The sequence below is a fragment of the Opisthocomus hoazin genome, chromosome 15 (genome assembly GCF_030867145.1).
Source record: "Opisthocomus hoazin isolate bOpiHoa1 chromosome 15, bOpiHoa1.hap1, whole genome shotgun sequence".
NCBI classification, from domain to species: domain Eukaryota; kingdom Metazoa; phylum Chordata; class Aves; order Opisthocomiformes; family Opisthocomidae; genus Opisthocomus; species Opisthocomus hoazin.
In genome coordinates this window covers 22,068,294-22,088,011 of record NC_134428.1, presented here as the reverse complement: position 1 = coordinate 22,088,011, position 19,718 = coordinate 22,068,294, and the positions used below count along the sequence as shown (strand labels likewise).

The following is a 19,718-nucleotide window of genomic DNA, read 5'->3' as shown; positions in this document are numbered from 1 at the left end:
GGGGGGAATATTTTTAGCTGTGCTTAAAGCTGCCGGGGCGGCTGAGATCGTGCAGGTTGCTGTGGCCGGGCGGAGTTGGACGGGGTGTCCCCCCCTCCCCCGCCTTTTTTCTTCCTCCTCCTCCTCCTCCTCCTCGTCTCTGCACATCTGAGGGCTGCAGCGGGGCTGGCTCCCCCCCCCCCCCCCCCTGAGGTCGCCTTTGTTTTCCCCGCGTCGCTCTCCCGAGCAGCCGGGGGGGGGGCGGAGGGGACCGGGCTGGGCTGGACCGGCCCCCCCCCGCCCCTTCCCCTCGCCGCCCCGCCGGAGCCCGCGGAGTTGCTGCGGTTCCCCCCTGTCCCATCACCCCGGCCCCGGGGCTGAGCAGCCGCCGCCCCCCCCCATGGCACCGCCGCGATGTTCGTGTCCCGGGTCCTGGATTTCCAGAAGACGCGTTACGCCAGGTAAAGCCGTCGGTGCGGCGGTCCCCGACCCCCGGGTGCTTGCGGGGCCCCAGGACAGCCCCAGCCCCTGCCCGGGCTCGGCTCAGCCGGGGATGGAGCCCCAAGGGACCTCCCAAAGCTGCCCAGTGCCCCAAAGCCCCAGGGCAGGGGTGGGCTGGGCTTTTGGGAGAAGGCTACCTGCTTTTCTGCATCCCTAAGGGATTCCGAGCATCCCCAAGGGATTTCGAGCATCCCTGGGACACCTCGCTGCCTTTCGCTGGCTCTGACTTCACCGTTGTCTTCCTCCTGCTGCTGGGGGACCAGGAACAGACCCCACCACCAGCCCTCTGCAGAGGGACCCATGTTGCCCAGGGGACCGAAGCCCCCTCGGGGTGGCTCTCTCAGGCTGGACCTGGGGGGTCTGCGGGGCTCCTGTGGGACGCACCAGCAGTGGATGCTTTTTCTTCTCCGTGAAATGCCCACGGAGGTTTTCTGGCAGCAGCAGGAACTTGTTTTAGCAGCTCAGGTGCGTTAGGAGACCTCACGGCGTTACCTGCGTAGGTGGAAACCTGAGGATCACTGGGCATGGGTCAGGGGGCACCTGGCCACACGCGCTGCAGCGGGATCCGATGTGGCCTTTAGCGGGGAGCTGGTGGGTGACGCGGGGACAGTGGCTGCCCGCAGCCCTCCGGCACGCTGGCTGGCCGAGGATGAGCCAGATTGCACGGCGCTGGGTGATGCATGGCCAGATGGGGTTTGGGGGGTGCTGAGTTTGCACCGAGGACGGGCTGTGCTCCCAGCTCCCTGTGACTGGGGTGGGGGATGTTTTCAGGGCTGCAGAGGGCCCCACAGGCTGGCACAGCTCCACAGGGCACTCGGCTCTGCTGCTGCCTCTGCCAGACACCTGGTGGTCCTGTTAAAGGCAGATACCAGAGAAAAACTCATCTGGAAAGAAGCAGTGATGGTATTTCTTGCTTGCTCCAGGCAGGAGCATCCATGAGGGATGTTTGCCTGGACAGGGTAAAGGCAGGAGACCTCCCTCCCACCCCCCAAGCCACCAGCTCCTCTCCTTCCAGGTGTCCCATGGTGAAAATCCGTGCTTGCACCTCCAAAAGCTGCCTGAATCATGTGGACACCTGCTCAAAGACCTTTTTGATGCTGTAGCTGCTTCCTAATAACCTTTGCCTGGGGGAGATGCAGGAGGTACCCAGCAGCTCTGCACGATGCATCTGGTCCAAAACTCCTTGTGAAAGCAGAGTTCAAAACCATTTTTCCCAGGCAGCATGCAGAGGACAGGGCCAGGGGAGATGGAGCCAAACAAAGCTCTGTACCCCAGAGCAGGAGGAAAACTGTACCTTTGCCCCATGGCAGCGGTGCAGAGTCTCTTTGGAGCCGGGCAGCAGAGCAGGGCCTGCCCCCACACCTCAGTCCCCCCCAGCAGAACCCATCTGCCAACCTGTTGCTTGATTTATCCAAAATCATTGTGCTCAAACCTTGTCACGGTCCTTTCTGGAGACCACTTGTTAAATGGTGATGAGGTGTTACAGAGTGGCTTGCAGGGACAGAGCCCATGTGTGGGGCAGGGGCTGCAGGGCACCGGAAGGGTCTGGTCCGCGGGGCATCCTCCACCTCTTGCTGGGTGCCAGGACTGAACGGGGAGCAGGAGGAGATGGGTGCTCCCTTGGCTTTCCCTGCAAGACACGCCAAGCTGATCCCCAGCATAAGATGCTAACCCAGAGCTTCCTACATCCCCGCAGAGATCCTCTTAGCCTAGTGCTTAAAATAACAGTTGGCTAATCCCCAACCCCCCCCCCCATTCCACACACACCAGCTCTGCTCTCTGCAGATATATTCTGCCATGACATATCCCAAAAGAGACCCTAAAAGCTGCTCCTTCTTCTGCACCGGGGATGCTCTGCTGGCTTCCCTAGGCTGCGAGTAACCAGGACCAGGCTCTGCAACGGGGACTGGTGTGAGCCAGAGCCACAGGGCTCAGTGGCAGATGCCCTCCAAGGCATCAGAAGCATCTTGTGACATTTTTTCAGAGGATGAGAAACTCTTGCTTGTGGCCTTCCTTGGGAAAAAAAAAAAATCAGAAAGTTTTCCTTGTGGTGGATAAGCCTGGAACAGCTTCCTTTGAAATGCCATTTTATCTAATTTTGAGTGAGGACCAAGAAAGGAGGAAACCTGGCCATCGATACACCCGCCAAAAGGAATAAATAAAAAACAGCATGGTGATGAAAGACCTGTTGTGTGAAAGCTGCAGCGAAGGCACCGGGCTTTGAACAAAGAGTTGAAAGGCAGCAATCAATGCGGGAGCATTTCATGAACTGTCAAGAGAAAACTTGGGGCTGGAGGGACACCAGGGTGTCCCCAAATCCCTCCTGACTGGGCTTTGGAGATGGAGCATCATGGCTGGGGTGGAGGGGAAGAAAGCAAGCAGAGGGGGCTGTCGCTGTGGTGGTGATGGGGATGCAGGTTGTGGTTAGAAGTGGGGCTCTCGGTGGTTTCTGCTCTGCTGCGGGGTCCAGGAGGCTCTGCCACCATGGGGAAAGGGAGTTAAACAGCCCTGTTGCTGCAAGGCTTTCCTGTTGCTCACAGCCTACACCGTGGCAAGTGATAGCCATCTCCTGCCTGCCAGGCCAAATTCAGCCACAAAGCCAGGAGCAGCGTGCAGTTATGGGGTGCAAGCAGATGCGATTCCTCCTGCTTTATCCAACCACCAGACAATTATTCCCCTACCCTCCGTCCACCCTTTCCTCTCCTCCTCCCTTCCTCCCAGCTCACATGGTGCTGGTTTTCCCCCAGAGCAACAGATCGGTGTAAGTTGGATCTTCATCACTTAAACCCATCAGCCAGGTGACACTGAGCTGGTAACTGATCCCTTCCCTCCACCTCACCAGTGGCTTTGACCCCACGTTGGCCCACTTTGGACTCAGACATGGTCCAGTGCCTCCCACCGACATAGCTGCTGTGGGGCTGTGGCTGAGCCCCAGTCTCCCTGCATGGACACAAAATGCTTCCCAGACTTTGGCCATCCAGAGCCATAAGTGAAAGGAAACACAATTAAGCAGGGAACTGCTGTATCTGGCCAGCTTCAGCAGCTCCGGAGCAGCCGGTAGAGAGGGGTTTGCTGGGAGCTGCAGGCTGTGCAGGGCACTGAATCATCCTAATTAACTGAGAGCAGTTCACAATTTGATTTGTTCATGTAAAAAGCTCTAAATCTTATTGCATTTGCTTGTCTTGCTCTGCGCAGAGTGACACAGGGAGAAGCAGCCAGGAAAATCCACATTCATTTCTCAGCCCGGAAGCAGCAGGAGGTTATGGAGAGCAGGGGCATCTGTAGGTGCATGGTCCAGGCTTGTCCTCGCCTGCCTGGTGTCCACAATGTAGACTCCACCACCTCCTCACTGACACGAGGAGATGGAGATCTGAACTCTACACTTGCTCAAAAGCAAATGCTCCAAGTTTGGGGAAAGACAACTGGAAAGACCTTCTGTGTTGCTCCCTGCACCTGAAATTACTGAGCGAGGAGACATTCACCAAGCCCTCCTCCAGCATCACCAGGCAAGAGAGGGAGAGGAGAACCAGCAGGAATAGGAGTGAGAGAAAACATTGGGGTGGTCAGACCACAAACACAAGAAAAGCAATGCCGGTCTGACAGCCTGAGCAGAGCTACCACATTGGGAAGATCTGGTCCCTGTTTGCTTTGCAATGAATGCGCAAGCAGCCCTCATCTGCTCCCACACATGCTGAGATGCTTTCCAAGGACTCTGCTTCCCCCACAGTCCATGTGGGATGAAGCAGTGAAAAGGGAAGTGCTTTCAGCATTGATATCACAGCTTGGAGCTTCTCAAGAGGCAGGCTCCTCACCATGCAAGCGCCATCCCACCATCCCCAGCAAGACCTGCCAGGCTGCCCCCAGCTGAGCAGGTCCCCTTGCTGCAAAAGGGCACTGCTCCAAGAGATGGGGAGACCCCCCCAAAATACCTAGGGAACACCAGGATCACCTGACATCACTGAACAGTTCTATATTGGTTGCCCTGTGGAGCCAGGTTGACTCAGATACTCTAAGATAGCACTGGTAGGACTCATCTTGTGGAGGTTTAGGTGCCCAGGGTGCAGTTATCATTGGAGCCAGGTATTTGGAAGGCAACTAGTACTCAGAGCATCACTGGTGATGGGGTATTCCCTCAGACTGTCCCTTTCCCTCCTTTGGGAGAGTCAGGGGACCCAGCAGGACAGGCCCAGGTGGGGATCACCACACTGGGGACAGGCAGCAGTGGGCAAGCCAAGCCCCGTCCCTTGTGCTTTTGGGGGAACAATGGTCTCTTGGCTGCCTGGGAAATGGATGCACAATGGTCTTTTCCTGCCTTCAGCTGGTGTTGGATATCAGCCTGATGTGATTCTTTGGCACGGCTCACTATGGCCAGCTTCACGAGGTAGCAGCCAACACGATGCATGGGAAATTCAAGCCACTGCCCAGCACGGGAGGTCAGTGAATGCGAGAAACAGGGCTCTGCCAGGACTGCTCCCAGGCTCGCCTTCCCCTCCTCCTCCCTTCCCACACCCCCAGCTCCACAGCGAGACAAAGCAATGCAAACCAGCTACAACTCCTACAGAAAGGAAGGGAAAAGGGCAGAACTCTTATTTGAGTTCCTTGCTCTTGGGGGGTGCTTGGCTGCAGCTGCAAACAGAGATTTCGGAGTACCCAGAGAGATGCTGCAAGGGGACAGATGCCCAGAGAAGAGGCTCAGTAATGCAGAGGGGACACAACCAAACACACAGAGCTCAGGTCTCTCTTGGGGATTCTCCAGGTCTAATTGAACCATGAATTTTCATGCAGTGAAAATTCAGAGTCCAATGGGCTCGATGCGATACACTGCAATTTCTCATGATAACACCATACCACGAGCATCATATTCCTGATATCTACTTTGGATGTGAATTAGCTGAGCAGTGCTGACCTTCAGGAGAGTTTGGATTCAAGTCTGTGTTCCCTTTCAAGTTTATAGTCCAGGCTTGCTGCTGCTGAGGAAAGGGTTTTACGCAGAGAGAGATCAGCAGGTCAGGGGCAAGGAGTTACCTCCTCTGCTGTGCTCAGCAGCACTGACAGGTGCCCAGCATTAGACACAGCCCTGCTCTGTTGCAAATACTACTAATGGAAATCCTGGTATCTGCTTGCCTGGCTGGTGAAATGCATGATTCTCCTTCTGTGCATTCATTGTCCAGAGGCATTTGCTGAATTTACAGATATCACTTGTACTCCAGTAGCATCCAGCAATCCCCAATGAGAGCCAGGCTCTGACTCTCAGGGGGATGCTACAGGGAGACCTTACGGACCTGAGGAACCATGACCCGCTCACATAACATCACAGCAGAAGCTGAATCTCCAAAGAGCTGATGGGAGCTGGGGTTAGAGGCTGGGAAGGCTCCAGCCCCCAGACTGCCCAAATCCTCTGCCAGCAAGCAGAGGGGCCGGTGGTCACGCTCACTCATGCCCACCTTGGGCTGTTGCAGAGTTTAACCCGGCAGAGCCAGCTCAGGACTTACCCTGCTAACTTCTGTGCTCAGAGCAATGCAGGCAAGGCAGCGAGGAACACGCACAATGACTTTCCAAACAAGCAAAGAGCAAATAATAGAGAATTTTCAGTTCTGGAAACAGTCCTCCTAACATTTGCAAAACACCTGGGACACCAGAGTCATTTTTGTGACTAATCAGCTGCTGTTGGAGGTCTCAAGAGTACCAAATGAAACAAGAAGTCCCAGCTCAGAAAGTAATTTGGGAAACACTCACCAATCCCATCTGTTGTGAATAAACAAACGGCTCTGCTGTAGTTGCAGGGTCATGAATTACCTCGGAAGAATTTGAGATACCATCTACATAAAGAGCAGAAAGCCTGCTGGAGAGAAAAATAAATATCCCTGCACAGAGGATGGGAATAGGGACAGCTATGACCCTGTTGTGAATTACCTGCTGAGTTTCCACCCACCAGGCAAGCCCTGCTAGATATAAACGGGCTCTCAGAGGTGCAGAAATGGTCGATGCCTGCATCCAGCCTGGCTTGGAACCTCCTGTGCTTGTCTCTCCTACAGTGAGGAGCAAAGAACAGGAATCGTGTATACCCTTGGTGCGGTCCCTGGTGTGTTCGGGGAAATGACAGCCACATGTTCCCTCCTTCCAGCCCCAGCCCCTTGCGTACCCACTGCTGTGGCAGCAGGATGTGCCAGGGTGTGTGTGTCTTCCCTGTCCTTTCACAGGGGACATCTGTGCCTGTGGTTCAGAGCCAGGTACGGCACAGACATGGCTGAGCACACGGTCCCTGTCTTGGAGCATCTCTAAGCTGGCAAGCAGATTTGTTCAGCACTGCTCATGGCAGGCAGGCTATCTAGTGCCAGGGGATGGTCTACAGCCAGCCCGGGGTGTTACCACATGGCAGAGCACTGGGAACAAGCAAAACTGAGATGTGGGTAATCAGAGGTGATGAATGAGGATCCAATCTGCAGCCCACTTTGACTTGCTTTGTGGAAGCAAGGCTTGCATCAGGGGCATCTGGGCAGATTACTCCAGAAATCTGGTGATCTGCTAATTTACCCAGAAGAAAGGTTGAAAAATACTGGTTTAGTTGAAAAGTCTTTGATTTTCTGCTCCCTACCCAAGCTGCCAGCTCTTTGCACGAAGCCAGGAAGCAATACAAAAGAAAACACTGCTCTGTCTTGCTCCGCCAGCTTCTCCCCCAGCCCAGGGAGCTGACCCGCAAGCTTCCAGCAGGCACAGCTCAGCTTTCCAAACCAGGAGTGCCATATGTTCGCGTAGGAGCACGCAAGCACCGAGGAGCAGGAGTGGAAATAGAGGTTTCGGCTCTTACCAGGGTGCCACGCAGCCGTGCACACGCCCGCGTGGGTGGCTCTGCAGATGGCAATGCTGGGCAGCATCAGCCTGAGCTTTTGCATTTCTGCTTCCCAGTGGAAAGCGCTCCCATGCCAATGGGTAGGAAGGAAAAGCAGGATTTTTTCATTATTCCTGGGCTGGATAAAGCAGCTGTGTGGTACTGCAGAGTCTGGGGGCTCTGCATTGGGAGCTGCAGCTGTGGAGGGAGAGGGAAGGGCTCTTGAGCCTTTCCCATGTTACCAAGTTGCAGAAATGATGGCCTGGGCTCAATGGGGGCCCTGAGCATATCCCTGTGGTCCTATTCTGTCTCCTGCATCCTGTGATTGTGTCCCATATGTAAGTAGTGCTCAAGGCCCCATGCCGCACCACTACCCGCAGCTCCCCAGGACCGAGCTAATTTATGAACCGCAGAGGAGCTCAGGGGGATGAAGCTTCTTACCAGGGACTGCAGCTGGAGTGTTATCAGATTACGGGTCAGAAAGCAGAGCACACACCAAGCCCCAGCTCACAGGGATGCCGCTGCGGCAGCTCACACGTGAGCACAAGCCTGAGGACCAAGCCCTGGCATCTGCAGTGGGCATGCAGCCTCTGGGCTCATTAGGGTAAATCCAGACCGTGCACTGAAGAGGGGTCTAGGGCCAGCCTGCCCTGCAGGGACACATCTGCTCCATCACTGTCACTTCAGGCATCGCAGCACTTGCTCTACGAAGGGACAACCCAAAGGACTGCAGCAGGACTCACACCACTGCTGTTCAGCATCCAGGAAAGGCTTTCTCCATCCTTCCTCTCTGACAAGATGCCACCACCAGGATCCAATTCCTCAACAGCTCTTCTGTTACTTAAAAACCAGTTGTGACACCCAGTCACAGGGAGAAGGAGAAATCCCCTCAATTCGCAGTCAGATCTCCAGGAGCTGCCCAGCAGGAAACACAGCCTGGAAAAGCTCCAGCTCCCTGGGCAGGAGGGTGAACACCCAGCAAAGCAGCATCTCACCTCCAACAACACCAGACCTGATCCTGAGCAAGCCCAGCTCTTTTATAAGCTGTTCACAGGTGAAACCTGGAGAGATTAGCTGGCCTGGGGAGATTCACGTCACCTGGGATCAACCTTGGACATGCTGGCTGCTTCTTCGTCCCCATGGCTCAGGCATTTAGGGTTGAGAAGAGGATGTGGTGGCTCTTCAAGTGTCACGGCCATGGCCACGGCCCCAGCAATGTGCGTGGGGAGCCCAGCTCCTCAATGCATAGACACACAGCCATGTGTCACATATATAGGCTGATTTATGGCAGGGTTGAGGGTGTCAGGTGTTGGACCCGTTCCTTGCAAGAGCGGGGATGAGCTGCTCGTTGGGAGTAGAGGCAATCCCCAGCTCACACCTCCCCGTCCGTATCTTAGTGGTGATTTTACACCCTCCTCACATTGTCCTTCCACCAGCTCGCCTAAAGGATGTCAAAATTATTATCCTCACTTGGAGAGCGGGAAAGGGGGGTGAGAGGGAGATGAAGTGATGTGACAGAGGCTGGCCAGAGAGTCAGTGTCGAAGGCAGGACTAAACGCCATCTCTCCCAACTCGCAGCCTGGCCTGGGTCTCCGTTAGGGCTGTTGTGTCGTGTGTGTGTGTCCGTGTGTCCCCCCCCCACCCCCCCGGTGAGTAGGGGACAGCTTTCCTGCAAAGTGTCCCCCAGCTCTGCTCATGTGAGTGTGTGGTGCCCATGCAGTGGCTGGCTGAGGTTGTCTTGGAGCCCGCAGAAGAGCTCAGATGCTCAAATGCTCACACATGACCCACCCTGAGGAATAATTTAATTTAATCCTCTTTTTACCTTCTTCTCCCCCACTCTGGCAAAGCAAGAGCCAGACAGATCTTCATGAATTTTGAGGTCAGAACTTTGCTCTTTGGTAAAAGTCTTTAAAAATCTCAACCTGCCCCCCCCCCCCCAAACCCTCCCCTAAAGCTAAAAAAAAAAAACAGAGTGGGAGAAAGAGAAGGAGAAAGGAATAAGCCTGGGAAGCTGGCTCTGCACTTTGCCCCGGCTGCCTGGGACAAGGGGCTCTTTGTTTCCCCGGCTGGAGCCTGCTGCCCTGGCCCTTTTCAGTCTCCCTCCCTGGGAAAGGGGCCAGAGGGAAGCAGGCATGTGCAGGGCAGGCAAAAACCCTGGGGCTGCTGTGAATAACCCCTGCTCGGTCCCCCACCAGGCCCCCCCATCTTCATATAGCTGGTCCATATAGCATCTGCCAGAAATGGTACCGGGAGAACAAGGTGCCTGTGAGCCACTCGGGTCTCTGCTTCCCGTGCACCATCCCTGAAAATGAACGTGCTCGCGTTCCTGCCGTGCAGGAGGTTTTAAACTTTTCCATGTCTCTTGGGCTTCACAGTCCTAAAGCACCTGCTAAAATGCATTGAAGCACCCAGCCGGTGTGGAATCACCTGCCCGTGCCTTCCCGGGCTGGCCGTGCCAAGCGAGCCACATCGCCGCAGCTTTTCTGGGTCCCCGGGCGGATGGCAGCGTAGGCTGGAGGCTGCTGGGGACAAGCTGCTGTCATCTCCTCCCACCCCACGGACACTGCCGGCTTGTCCCCAAGCGTACGGGTGCGATGACACGGAGCTGGCGATGGTCGTGGATTCAGCCAGCCGAGCAGCAGACTGGCTGCAGGGATCAGGTGTAAGTCTGGGGCGGTGTTTCCCTTCTTCTCCATCTTTTCCTGCATTGAAAAACCCCGGAGCTCTGCCTGGCTGCCAGCAATTCCCCTTCTCCCAATCCCAGTCACACAAAGCCAGGGCTGGGAGTGATGCAGGGCTCCCCGCGCCCTGCCCCGCACCCATGCCAGCATGCACAGGGATGACATGAGCTGGATGGATGCTTGGCATCCCAGGGTGGTCTGGGAGGTAGAGAAAGTCCCAGGAGAGGAGAGAAGAGAAGAGAAGCCGAGGAAACCAGTCTCCACATCCCTGGGGAGCAAGGTGCTGCTGGGCAGCTGGGCACTCATCCTGCCCTGCCAGAAGATGTGCAAACATCGGCTGCTCCCGTGCTTGTTTGCCCAGCTCTGCTCCTGAGCACAGAAAGCAACAAAAATATGCCCAATTAGCCCCAAAATGCAATGCTGGCTGCTCCAGGAGGGCCCTGCTGTACCCAGGCTGGCCCAGCACTTTGCAGCCAGGTCCCACATCCACGATGCTCTGTTTCCCATCCTTCATGGGAGGATGCTTATTACAAAGTGGGACAGGAAAATGAGAATGATCTCTTCCCGGGTCAAAAAAAAAAATCCTTCTCAAGGCTCTCTCTCCCTCTGGGAAAAGCAGGTGATTGCAGTGTGCCGCACCAGCACGGCTTTGGGCTGCAGGGATGCAGACACTGACCTCATCCCCTGGGGACGGCTGTGGTGGCCTTTCCTGGCCTCACCATCCAGAGCCAGGGAGGATACCTGCACCCCAGGGATCTCTTCCCAAAGGGTTTGGGTGCCCCGTGGCTCTGGGGCGGGGGTCTGAGAGAACCGACGCTGCTGCTGCTCCCCATTACTGGTCTGAACAGCAGCTGCCAGAATGGAGGGGAGACGGCATGGGGCTTTGTTAAAACAAGTAAATTAAGGAAAAGGCCTCATACATGTTTCCTCAGCAACCGCGACGTCACGCGGGATGTCTGGGCTTCCCCCCCCCCTTTTTCTTATTATTAAAAGGGAAAAGAAAGGGAAGTAGAAAGCAAAGGGGAGCTGGGGACAGTCTCCTGGCAACACTGGGGACAGTAACGTCCTCCTGGCAGGGGGACATGGCTCCAGTGCGGGGAGCCCAGCCAGCCCTCATGGCCGGAGTGGCAGGATGGAGTCATCCCTGGTGTCCCCTGGGATGGAGGTGACAGCACGCCAGGTATGAATGTGTTCCCAGGGATGCCCGGCTGCTCTCTGGCCATGGCAGCCTTGCTAAGCCCTCATTCACCCAGCACAGGTCCTCGATTTGGAGAGTGGTGGAGCTTAATCCCCTCTGTTTCCCACTCTTAGTTCAAGATTCTCTTTGGTGACGATGACCACGCTTCTTCCCTTGGTGCTGGGGTCCGGCAGCAGGCAGGACAGGGGCTGGGGACACAGTCCCCACATGGGCTGTCACTGCTGCCTGCCGGCGAGCGCCTCGCACACCCGGGCCCACTGTGGCTACACTCAAACCCTCGTTATTTGAGCTATTTAATCCATTCTGGCTCCCTTTCAATGGACAGCAGCGAGTGGCTCAGGCGGTGGGGCTGAGCAGGCAGGAGATGGCAGAGGGGTCCGCACGGGTGTGGGTAGCTCGGGGTCGGGGAGAGGGGGCTCCTGCTGCCTTTCCCAGTGCCCTGGACGGAGGGGTCACCCTGTGCCCAGCGGCAAGGTCCTGCCAGCCCCCTCGCCGGGCAGAGCCCAGCTGTGAAACGCGCTGCAGATGGTGCCGGAGCCGGGAGCAAACGGGGTCACAAAGCAATTAGCCCAGGTCCTGCAGGGCCACCCCGCTGGCGCCGCTCGGCTCGGCTGTCCTGACCTGAGCCGCAGCAGAAAAGGTCTTTAAACCCCCGATTACCAGGAGCATCCAGGGAAGGATCACTATTTGCCTGTTTCTTCTTCCCTTTTGCTAAGCCTCTGCTGCCAGCCCCTGCCAGAAGAGGATGCTGAGCAAGGCAGCGCTTTGCTCCGACCTGTTCTCACAGATGCCCGTTTAATTTGCCTCTGAATACAGCATTTCATACCTAGCAATGGGCTAGCCAAGCCCAACACCATTTTCTATCGCTGTGTGTTGATCCGACAGGGGAAATCGATACGCTCCTCCGAACGCCAAGAGCAAGCCGATACCTCAGACCGAGAGAAACAGAAATAAAGATGCAGGTTTCCAAGGGAGCGCGGCGGGGTTTCCCCCTGCAGCAATCTGTGCTGGGACGCGCAGCCCCCGCGGGTAGGAGGTAGATGCAGGCGGTACCCAGAAACCAAAGGCATCACGGGGATACCCTCGTTGGAGCCGGGCACACTGCTGTGACGTGAGCGTGTCACCGCCAGATGGGTCATGGACCTGCAGCCACGTGTCCCCTCTTCTCTGCTGCCGGGGCTGCGCTGGTCCATTTGCTCTGGGGCAGATGGGCTGTAACCAGATCGTGCCATTACACGGTGGCTCAGTTTTTCCACCCGTGAAATGAAGATGGTGAGAGGTGCCAGTGTCACGGATGCTGGCAGCTGAACACACCACTGACTGTCACCTGTGCCCCATCCTGGGACAGGTCAGGAGATGCTCCAGACCTTATTTATCCATCCTCGCAGCAGCTTTGCCTGCATCCTTCCTGCCGCTGCCTTCTCCTGCCCGCAGCAGCAGGCAGAGCTGGCTCCTGCCCTCTGCTCTCCAAGCGATGGCAGGTGCTGGGAAATGCTTCAGCCTGAGCCATAGCTGTGAGACCTGGGGTCTTGGCATTTGGGGCCAGCCAGATGGATCAGCCGTGCCCAGTGCCAGGGTCACTTCTGCAGAGCTGAGCTAAGGGTGGGGGGGAGTCCAGGCTATGGGGCTGGTGGGTGTCCCTGTGCAGACCCATCTGAAAGTCATTCTCCCAAATCCTGTCCCCTAAGCATGCCTCTTTCCCTCCTTCTTTCTGCAGGTTCATGAATCACCGTGTCCCGTCCAACTGCAGGTACCAGCCAACGGAGTACGAGCACGCGGCGAACTGTGCCACCCACGCGGTGAGTCCCTGTCCCCATCTCGGGGTGAGCGAGGACGGTGCTCAGCTCTCCAGGGTTCCCCTGAGGATCTTCAGGGAACACCTAAAGCATCTGTGCTCCTGAGGGTCTCGGGGCTGTGACGAGGCAGACGTGTCCCAGGTGTTCCCACAGAGCAGGGATGCTCTCCCTCCTGCCCTGGGAAGCCAGTGTGCGTCCTCCTTGCTGTCACCCACCATGGCCCTGTGACCCCAGAGAAGCCGGCCGTGGGCTTAGTGGAACAGCAGTATTTTGCAAAGCTCCCTGAAAATGAAGTGTTTTTCATAGCAGGAACAGTGACAGGCACCCCATGGGGCTGCCTACGCGGTGGCAGGAGCAAGTGCTCCCCACGTCAGGGTTTCCCTTGGGAGCTGGCAGCTCCCACTCCGAGCCCTGGGAGATGACTCAGAGGTTGCCATCCACCTTGTGCCTTCCTCCTCCTCCCTACCTCCATCTGGAGAAGCTGTTTTGGAGCTGCACCATGGGGGGAGAGACCCTGCCTGGCTGGTGCAGGTGGCCAGCCTGCTGCTTATGGGTAGCTTTGACCAGAAGCAAGAGAAACACCTAAAAGAAAAAGGAGAGACTGTTGTAGCTGCTCAGTGGAAACACAGAGAATCAGCAGCAGGTTTGCTTCTCCCTTCCAGTTCTGGATCCTGCCCAGCATCCTCGGCAGTTCCATCCTCTACATCCTCTCTGACGACCAGTGGGAAACCATCTCAGCCTGGATCTATGGCTTTGGCTTGTCCAGCCTCTTCATCGTTTCCACGGTCTTCCACACCATCTCCTGGAAGAAGAGGCATCTCAGGTACCAGCCCGGATCGCATGAGGCTCAGGAAGGAGAAGAGGGTCTGGAGGCCCCCGTGCCGCAGGCTCTGACCTGTCTGTCTGTCCGTCCTGCAGGTCCGTGGAGCACTGCTTGCACATGTTTGACAGGATGGTGATCTACTTCTTCATCGCGGCGTCGTATGCTCCCTGGTGAGTTGCTGGTGGGTGGAGGCCATTGCTTGGCCCCACTAGAAGGGAGAAAATCAGCCCAGCTCCAGCAAATAGTGCTTCCCTCTCCGGCCTTGGCTCTGCTCGAGGCTGCACCCTACCCCTTTCCACAAAACCTTCCTGTCCTCTAGATTTCAACCCCTTTAAGTTGAAGTTACGAGTTGGGAAGACCCTTTGGTGGGACAGCCGTGGGGGTGAGGGCAGCATTTCCCTGGCACCTCGCTGCCCACAGCCCAGACCGGGGTGCTGCCCTGGACCCCCCTCATCGCAGACCCGGCTCTTGCAGGCTGAACCTGCGCGAGCTGGGTCCCTGGGCCTCCCACATGCGCTGGATCATCTGGATCATGGCGTCTATTGGGACCATCTATGTTTTCTTCTTCCATGAGCGGTGAGTGCCTTTGCCTGGCCCCACGTTGGTGGGTATCGCAGAGCCAAGCTCAGCTCTGCCAGCTTCTCTTAATGCCCCAAGGGTAGACAAGCTGCAGTGGAGAGCAAGAAGGGTGGAGATAGACAGGCAGACATACAGGTACAGGGTATGGTACAGGATCCCTGGGCAGCCTCCTGGCCAACTGGCAGTGGAGAGCTTCATTGGACCGCGTCCTTCCCCATCTGCACCTTGTTTTTAGGAGCTTTGAATCATAAAATCATACAATCATCAAGGTTGGAATAGACCTCGGAGATCATCAAGTCCAACCATCAACCCAACACCACCCTGCATGCTAAACCATGTCCTGAAGTGCAATATCTACACGTTTTTTGAACCCCTCCAGGGATGGTGACTCCACCACCGCCCTGGGCAGCCTGTTCCAATGCCTGACCACTCTTTCAGTATTTTTCCTAACATCCAATCTAAATCTCCCCTGACGCAACTCGAGGCCATTTCCTCTCATCCTATCACTTGTTACTTGGGAGAAGAGACCACCACCCGCCTCACTACAACCTGCTTTGGTGGCAGGGACGTGGGAGCAGGGACACGGGAGCAGGGACGTGGTGCCATGAGTTGCTTCTTCCACGTGGTGGCACCAAATAGAAAGCGAAAGGTCCCCAATGGCTCCCCGAAGCCCCAGGCGCCTGGCCCTGGGCTGGCGGCTCCCAAGCAAGGGTGGGGGTCCATCACCCCCGGAGCAGGGTGCCACCCCCGTCGCGGTGATGTGGCTCACGCGTGAGGACGTGGGACCTGCCGTGGTGGCACTGCCACCCCTTTTCCTGCAGCACAGCAGTGGACATTGCAAGTATAGAACTCCTCCGCACCTGCCTTCAAGCAGCTTCTCTGTCCATCGCAGGTACAAACTGGTGGAGCTGGTGTGCTATGTTATCATGGGCTTCTTCCCTGCCTTGGTGATTATCTCCATGGTAAGCCACTGCCGGAAAGCATGTGGGCTCAGCACAAGGGACAAATTCCAGTGGGGTTGGATCATCTCTGGTGGGTTGGCATGGTCCAGGCTGTGTGATGGATAAAGCCATCCCTGAATACAGAATCACAGAATCACAGAATGTCAGGGGTTGGAAGGGACCTCTGTGGGTCACCTAGTCCAACCCCCTGCCCAAGCAGGGTCACACAGAGCAGGCTGCACAGGACCGCATCCAGGTGGGTCTTGAGTATCTCCAGAGAAGGAGACTCCACAACCTCCCTGGGCAGCCTGGGCCACCAGGCAGCCCTCTCCATCACCCTCAGAGGGAAGAAGTTCTTCCTCATGTTCAGCTGGAACTTCCTCTGCTTCAGTTTGTGCCCGTTGCCCCTTGTCCTGTTGCTGGGCACCACTGGAAAGAGTCTGGCCCCGTCCTCCTGACCCCCACCCTTCAGATATTTAGAAGCATTTCTAAGGTCCCCTCCCAGCCTTCTCTTCTCCAGGCTAAACAAGCCCAGCTCCCTCAGCCTTTATGACGTGGCCCAGCTCGGTTTTGCAAATTATTTGGGTTCCCAGCAGATACCACGTGCATCTCCTGCTGCTCAGGCGCCGTTGCGTTGAAATCCTCCCAGCAAAGCCAGGTTGCTGGGTTCCCACTGCCTTGCTGGAGGGGAGGGTGTAGCAGCAGGCGGAGCGAGGGTCCTGCCTGCACCCTGCAGCTGGGGCCACGCTTCTGGTCTTGATGGAGTGGTGGGGAACGGACAGGCACGCCATGGCCATCACTGAGCCCTGCCTCCCTGCTTGCTCCCAGCCCAACAGGGACGGCCTCCCGGAGCTGGTGGCCGGTGGACTCTTCTACTGCCTGGGCATGGTCTTCTTCAAAAGCGATGGCCGCATCCCCTTCGCCCATGCCATCTGGCACCTCTTCGTGGCCATCGGAGCTGGCATCCATTACTATGCCATTTGGAGGTACCTCTACCGGCCCGGCACGCTGGAGGTGAAAACATCCCGGTAGATGCCTTGAGGACATCGTTTGCGCCAACCGGCACATGGGGGCATGGAGGGGAGCGGGGAGGCAGCCGGCACCGTGGGCTGGCCCCAAACCACCCACTGACCCCGTGGGCAGCAGCCGCCGGCACCCTTCCTGCGGGGACAGGAGAGCCTGGAGGCTGATTTTAAACAGATTTTTCTTTTTTAACCTCGGGAACTGTTTGGGTTTTTTTTAGGCAAAGGTTTGGTAACTGGTGGGCTGTGGGGGAACGAGGACACCTCAGCAGCCCCGCACCACCCGTGCTTGGCTCCTAAACGGCCCTAAGTCCTGTCGGCATTAACCGCCCCCTCCCAAGTTCTTGACGGGAAGGTCCAGAGTCAACAAAGCCTTACATGGGATTGAAACTTGAATCTCTTCCAGGGGTCCCCGGAGTCTGGAAGACCCTTTCTCTAAGCCAGTATTAAGTGCACAACTCAGTACATCCCCCCAGATGGGCCCTCGGAGCCGTCATGGACATTTTCTCCCTGGGGTGCTTTGTTTTCCTCTCTGACCCCGGAGCCGCCGGTAGCCCCGAAGCACGGCCCCGCTCCCCGGCTCTGCCGCACGCGTGCCTTCGCCTGGCGGGGAGCACAGGGGGATCCGGCTCCTGGCATCCGCCTGGCTGGGGTCAGCCCACCCGCATCAGGGGACTGTTCTTTCTCCTCGAGGGAGGGAAACAAACCTCCTTGGATTGGGATCACGGGGCTGCCTGCCTTCCCCGCTCCCATTTTGATGATGAGCCGTTTGCTCAGCATCAGATTTAAATCCACTTTTGGGAGGATTTCTGACATTCCTGGGAACGCCACAGGGAAGGGACGCAACCGTGTGATGCTCAGAGGTGAGCTGTGATGGGGAGGTCCTGGTGACACTTGGATTTCAGACCCCTAACCATGGCTACGCAGTGCTCTCCCAGCCATCAGGATCAGTCCCGATGCTGCTGGAATGGGAAAACCACACCCGCTCCCACTGTCCAAACATGTCAGCAGAGCTGCTGGAGCCGGGAAGCTCTGGTGCGTGCCGGGCTCTGGTGCGTGCCGGGGGCTGTGCCGGCAGCCGGCGGGCAGAGCAGCGCTGTCCTCAGCCCTGCCCGCACCTTCCCCGGGAGCCCCCGAAGGCATCGATTTCCCATCATCTCTCTTTGGCCTCTTGATTAATCGCAGCTGCAGCGGTCTCGGCGCAACGTGGCAAGTGAAGGAGATTTATGGCCACCGTCCCGCTTCTCTGGTTTCTCCGAGAGCTCCCGGCTCTGCCCCACCTCCCGCAGAGCTTAGGGTCCCCCCCAGCCTGCGGCACCCTGGGACCGGGTCATTTTGCAGCAAATTACCAAAGAGAAGCGTCCAGATACTCGTCCCCTCCTGAGGTGGTGGCCGTGGTCACCAGGTCAGCAAAAAACCAGACCTGGTGGGTTTTTACCTCTGTAGGCAGAAGGTTCCTATAAGGAGCCCTGGGTGCTGTGCTTGGCACCCCAGCTTGGCATGGGGCTGCTGGGGGGTCTCTGCTGGAGGCACCCCAAAGCAGCCTTTGGGCTGAGACACCTCTTGGAGTGACGGGTGGTCTTCGGGACAGGGGTTGAACGACCCGACGTGAGCCCGGTCTCTGCTGCTGCCTCTCCCAGGCCTGTGGGACGCAGCCCTTGCTCCGTCACCTACCACAGATGGAGGGGTGGAGAAGGACAAGCTGTGAATAACCAGCAGCTGGTGGAACATGTCTGCGGGTGGAATAGCGGGATATGCGGTCCCAGAGCAGGAACTGTCATTTTTTGTCTGGCAAGTCATTACCCTTCTCTGTGCCTCAGTTTCCCCATCTGTAAAATGGGGGTGAAGATGCTGACCTACCTCACAGGGCTCATGTGAGGACCCCATGAAGCACTTGGAGGATGACCAGTGCTTGACAAACACGTGCTAAAATTTTTACCGAGTCCGGGGGACCAGATTCCCAGAGCCACTGTGGGGCACGGTGACAACTGTGGCTCAGAGTGCCCGGGTCTCCTCCCCCTCCATCACTAAATCCCACAGAAGAACCACCCTGGGGACACACCATGCACGCAGCGGTCCCAGCGCAAACATCCCCTGGCAGGGGCTGAGGGTGCCTAGGGACCACCAGCGTGTTTTGCCCGCGGGCTTTGTCCCATGGGATTTATCTCAGAAGCCGTTTTGCCATCGGGTGCTTTCAGCCCTAAATCCGTCCCGGGGGCTCCCGAGGCACAGGGAGGTGCCAGAAGGACCTTTCCGAGGCCACTTTGTCTCAGCCTGCTGCTGAAAACCCAGGGCACGAAGGATGCCTGGGCAGGAATGGGCTCTACTGGGGACATTGCCACCCGGCCTTGAGCCAGATTGGCCCAGTGGGCTTCTCTGTGATTGGGAAGTCCCCCCCATCCTTCCCTTGCAAAGCAGGGTTGGGGACACAGAGCAGGTTTTTGGATTGTCCTCCTATTTTCTACTAATTTTAAATGACTCATAACATTCAGGATATCTGCGGAGGAGGGTTTGAGGGATCTTTTTAGCATCTCCTGTTTTTCACTGTCCATTCTTGTTCAGTCAGTATTTTATATTTAACACAGTATTGGGTCAAACTGAAAACAAATGTAAGGAAGATAACGCTAGCAAATATTGTTTCCTGTGGAGTAGGATTGAAATAAAAACTCAAGATACCTCGCTATTGCCTGCTTAAAATGAGTTTCCCTGCAGCATCTGCAAATAAACTGATTTTCTGCCCAACTTACGCCACACGGCACCGAGAGCCACTCAACCAGCTGCAGCGGGGCCCCGCTCACGGCGACGAAGCGCTGAGCACTGGCTCACCTCGGTGCATGGATGGCATTGCCACCCGCTGGCTCAGCTTCCCGGGGGATCCAGCGCCGCTTCGCCCTTCGCACCAGCCACACGGGGAAATTCAGGAGGTCGGGGATGGGTTGAGTTCCAAGCTGCAGAGTTTCCTGGAAATAAAAAAATAAGGTGGAGAGTTTGCTGACGGCGGCCCTATGCTCGGCAGCGCGGGCTGAAGCTGGCATCTCACCGGAGTGGTTTCAGCGTGAAGCCCTCCTGCTCTGGCCCCATCGTTTTCCCTCCTGCGGTGGGTGAGTCTGCGGTTGATGTGTGGAGCCCCCAGGGACGACCGCTGCAGGGCAGGAAGGGTGCCAGGTCCAGGGAGGAAGGGTGCCAGGTCCAGGGAGGAGGAAAACCTGTGGCAGATCAGGCAGAGAGTAAGCGCTGCTCACTGCAGACCCCAGAGGGGAAACCCACCATCACCCACTGGCTCCCACCCGCCTCTCCCCTGGGCACTGGCTCCACTTGGAGAAGGAGAATTTGCCCATCTAGGGACCCTGCTGGCTGGTGCTGCCTGAC

At 57.0% G+C, this 19,718-nt stretch overlaps 1 protein-coding gene across 1 annotated transcript; it reads left to right on the top strand.

Moving 5' to 3' along the window:
- Positions 1-76: 76 nt before the first annotated feature.
- Positions 77-19,022, top strand: MMD2 (monocyte to macrophage differentiation associated 2). Its single transcript, XM_009936498.2, has 7 exons — positions 77-440; positions 12,906-12,987; positions 13,647-13,807; positions 13,903-13,977; positions 14,282-14,383; positions 15,279-15,348; positions 16,156-19,022. Exons 1-7 carry the CDS (start codon positions 394-396, stop codon positions 16,357-16,359), a joined length of 741 nt encoding a protein of 246 aa, XP_009934800.2. The 5' UTR covers positions 77-393; the 3' UTR covers positions 16,360-19,022.
- The last annotated feature ends 696 nt before the right edge of the window (positions 19,023-19,718 follow it).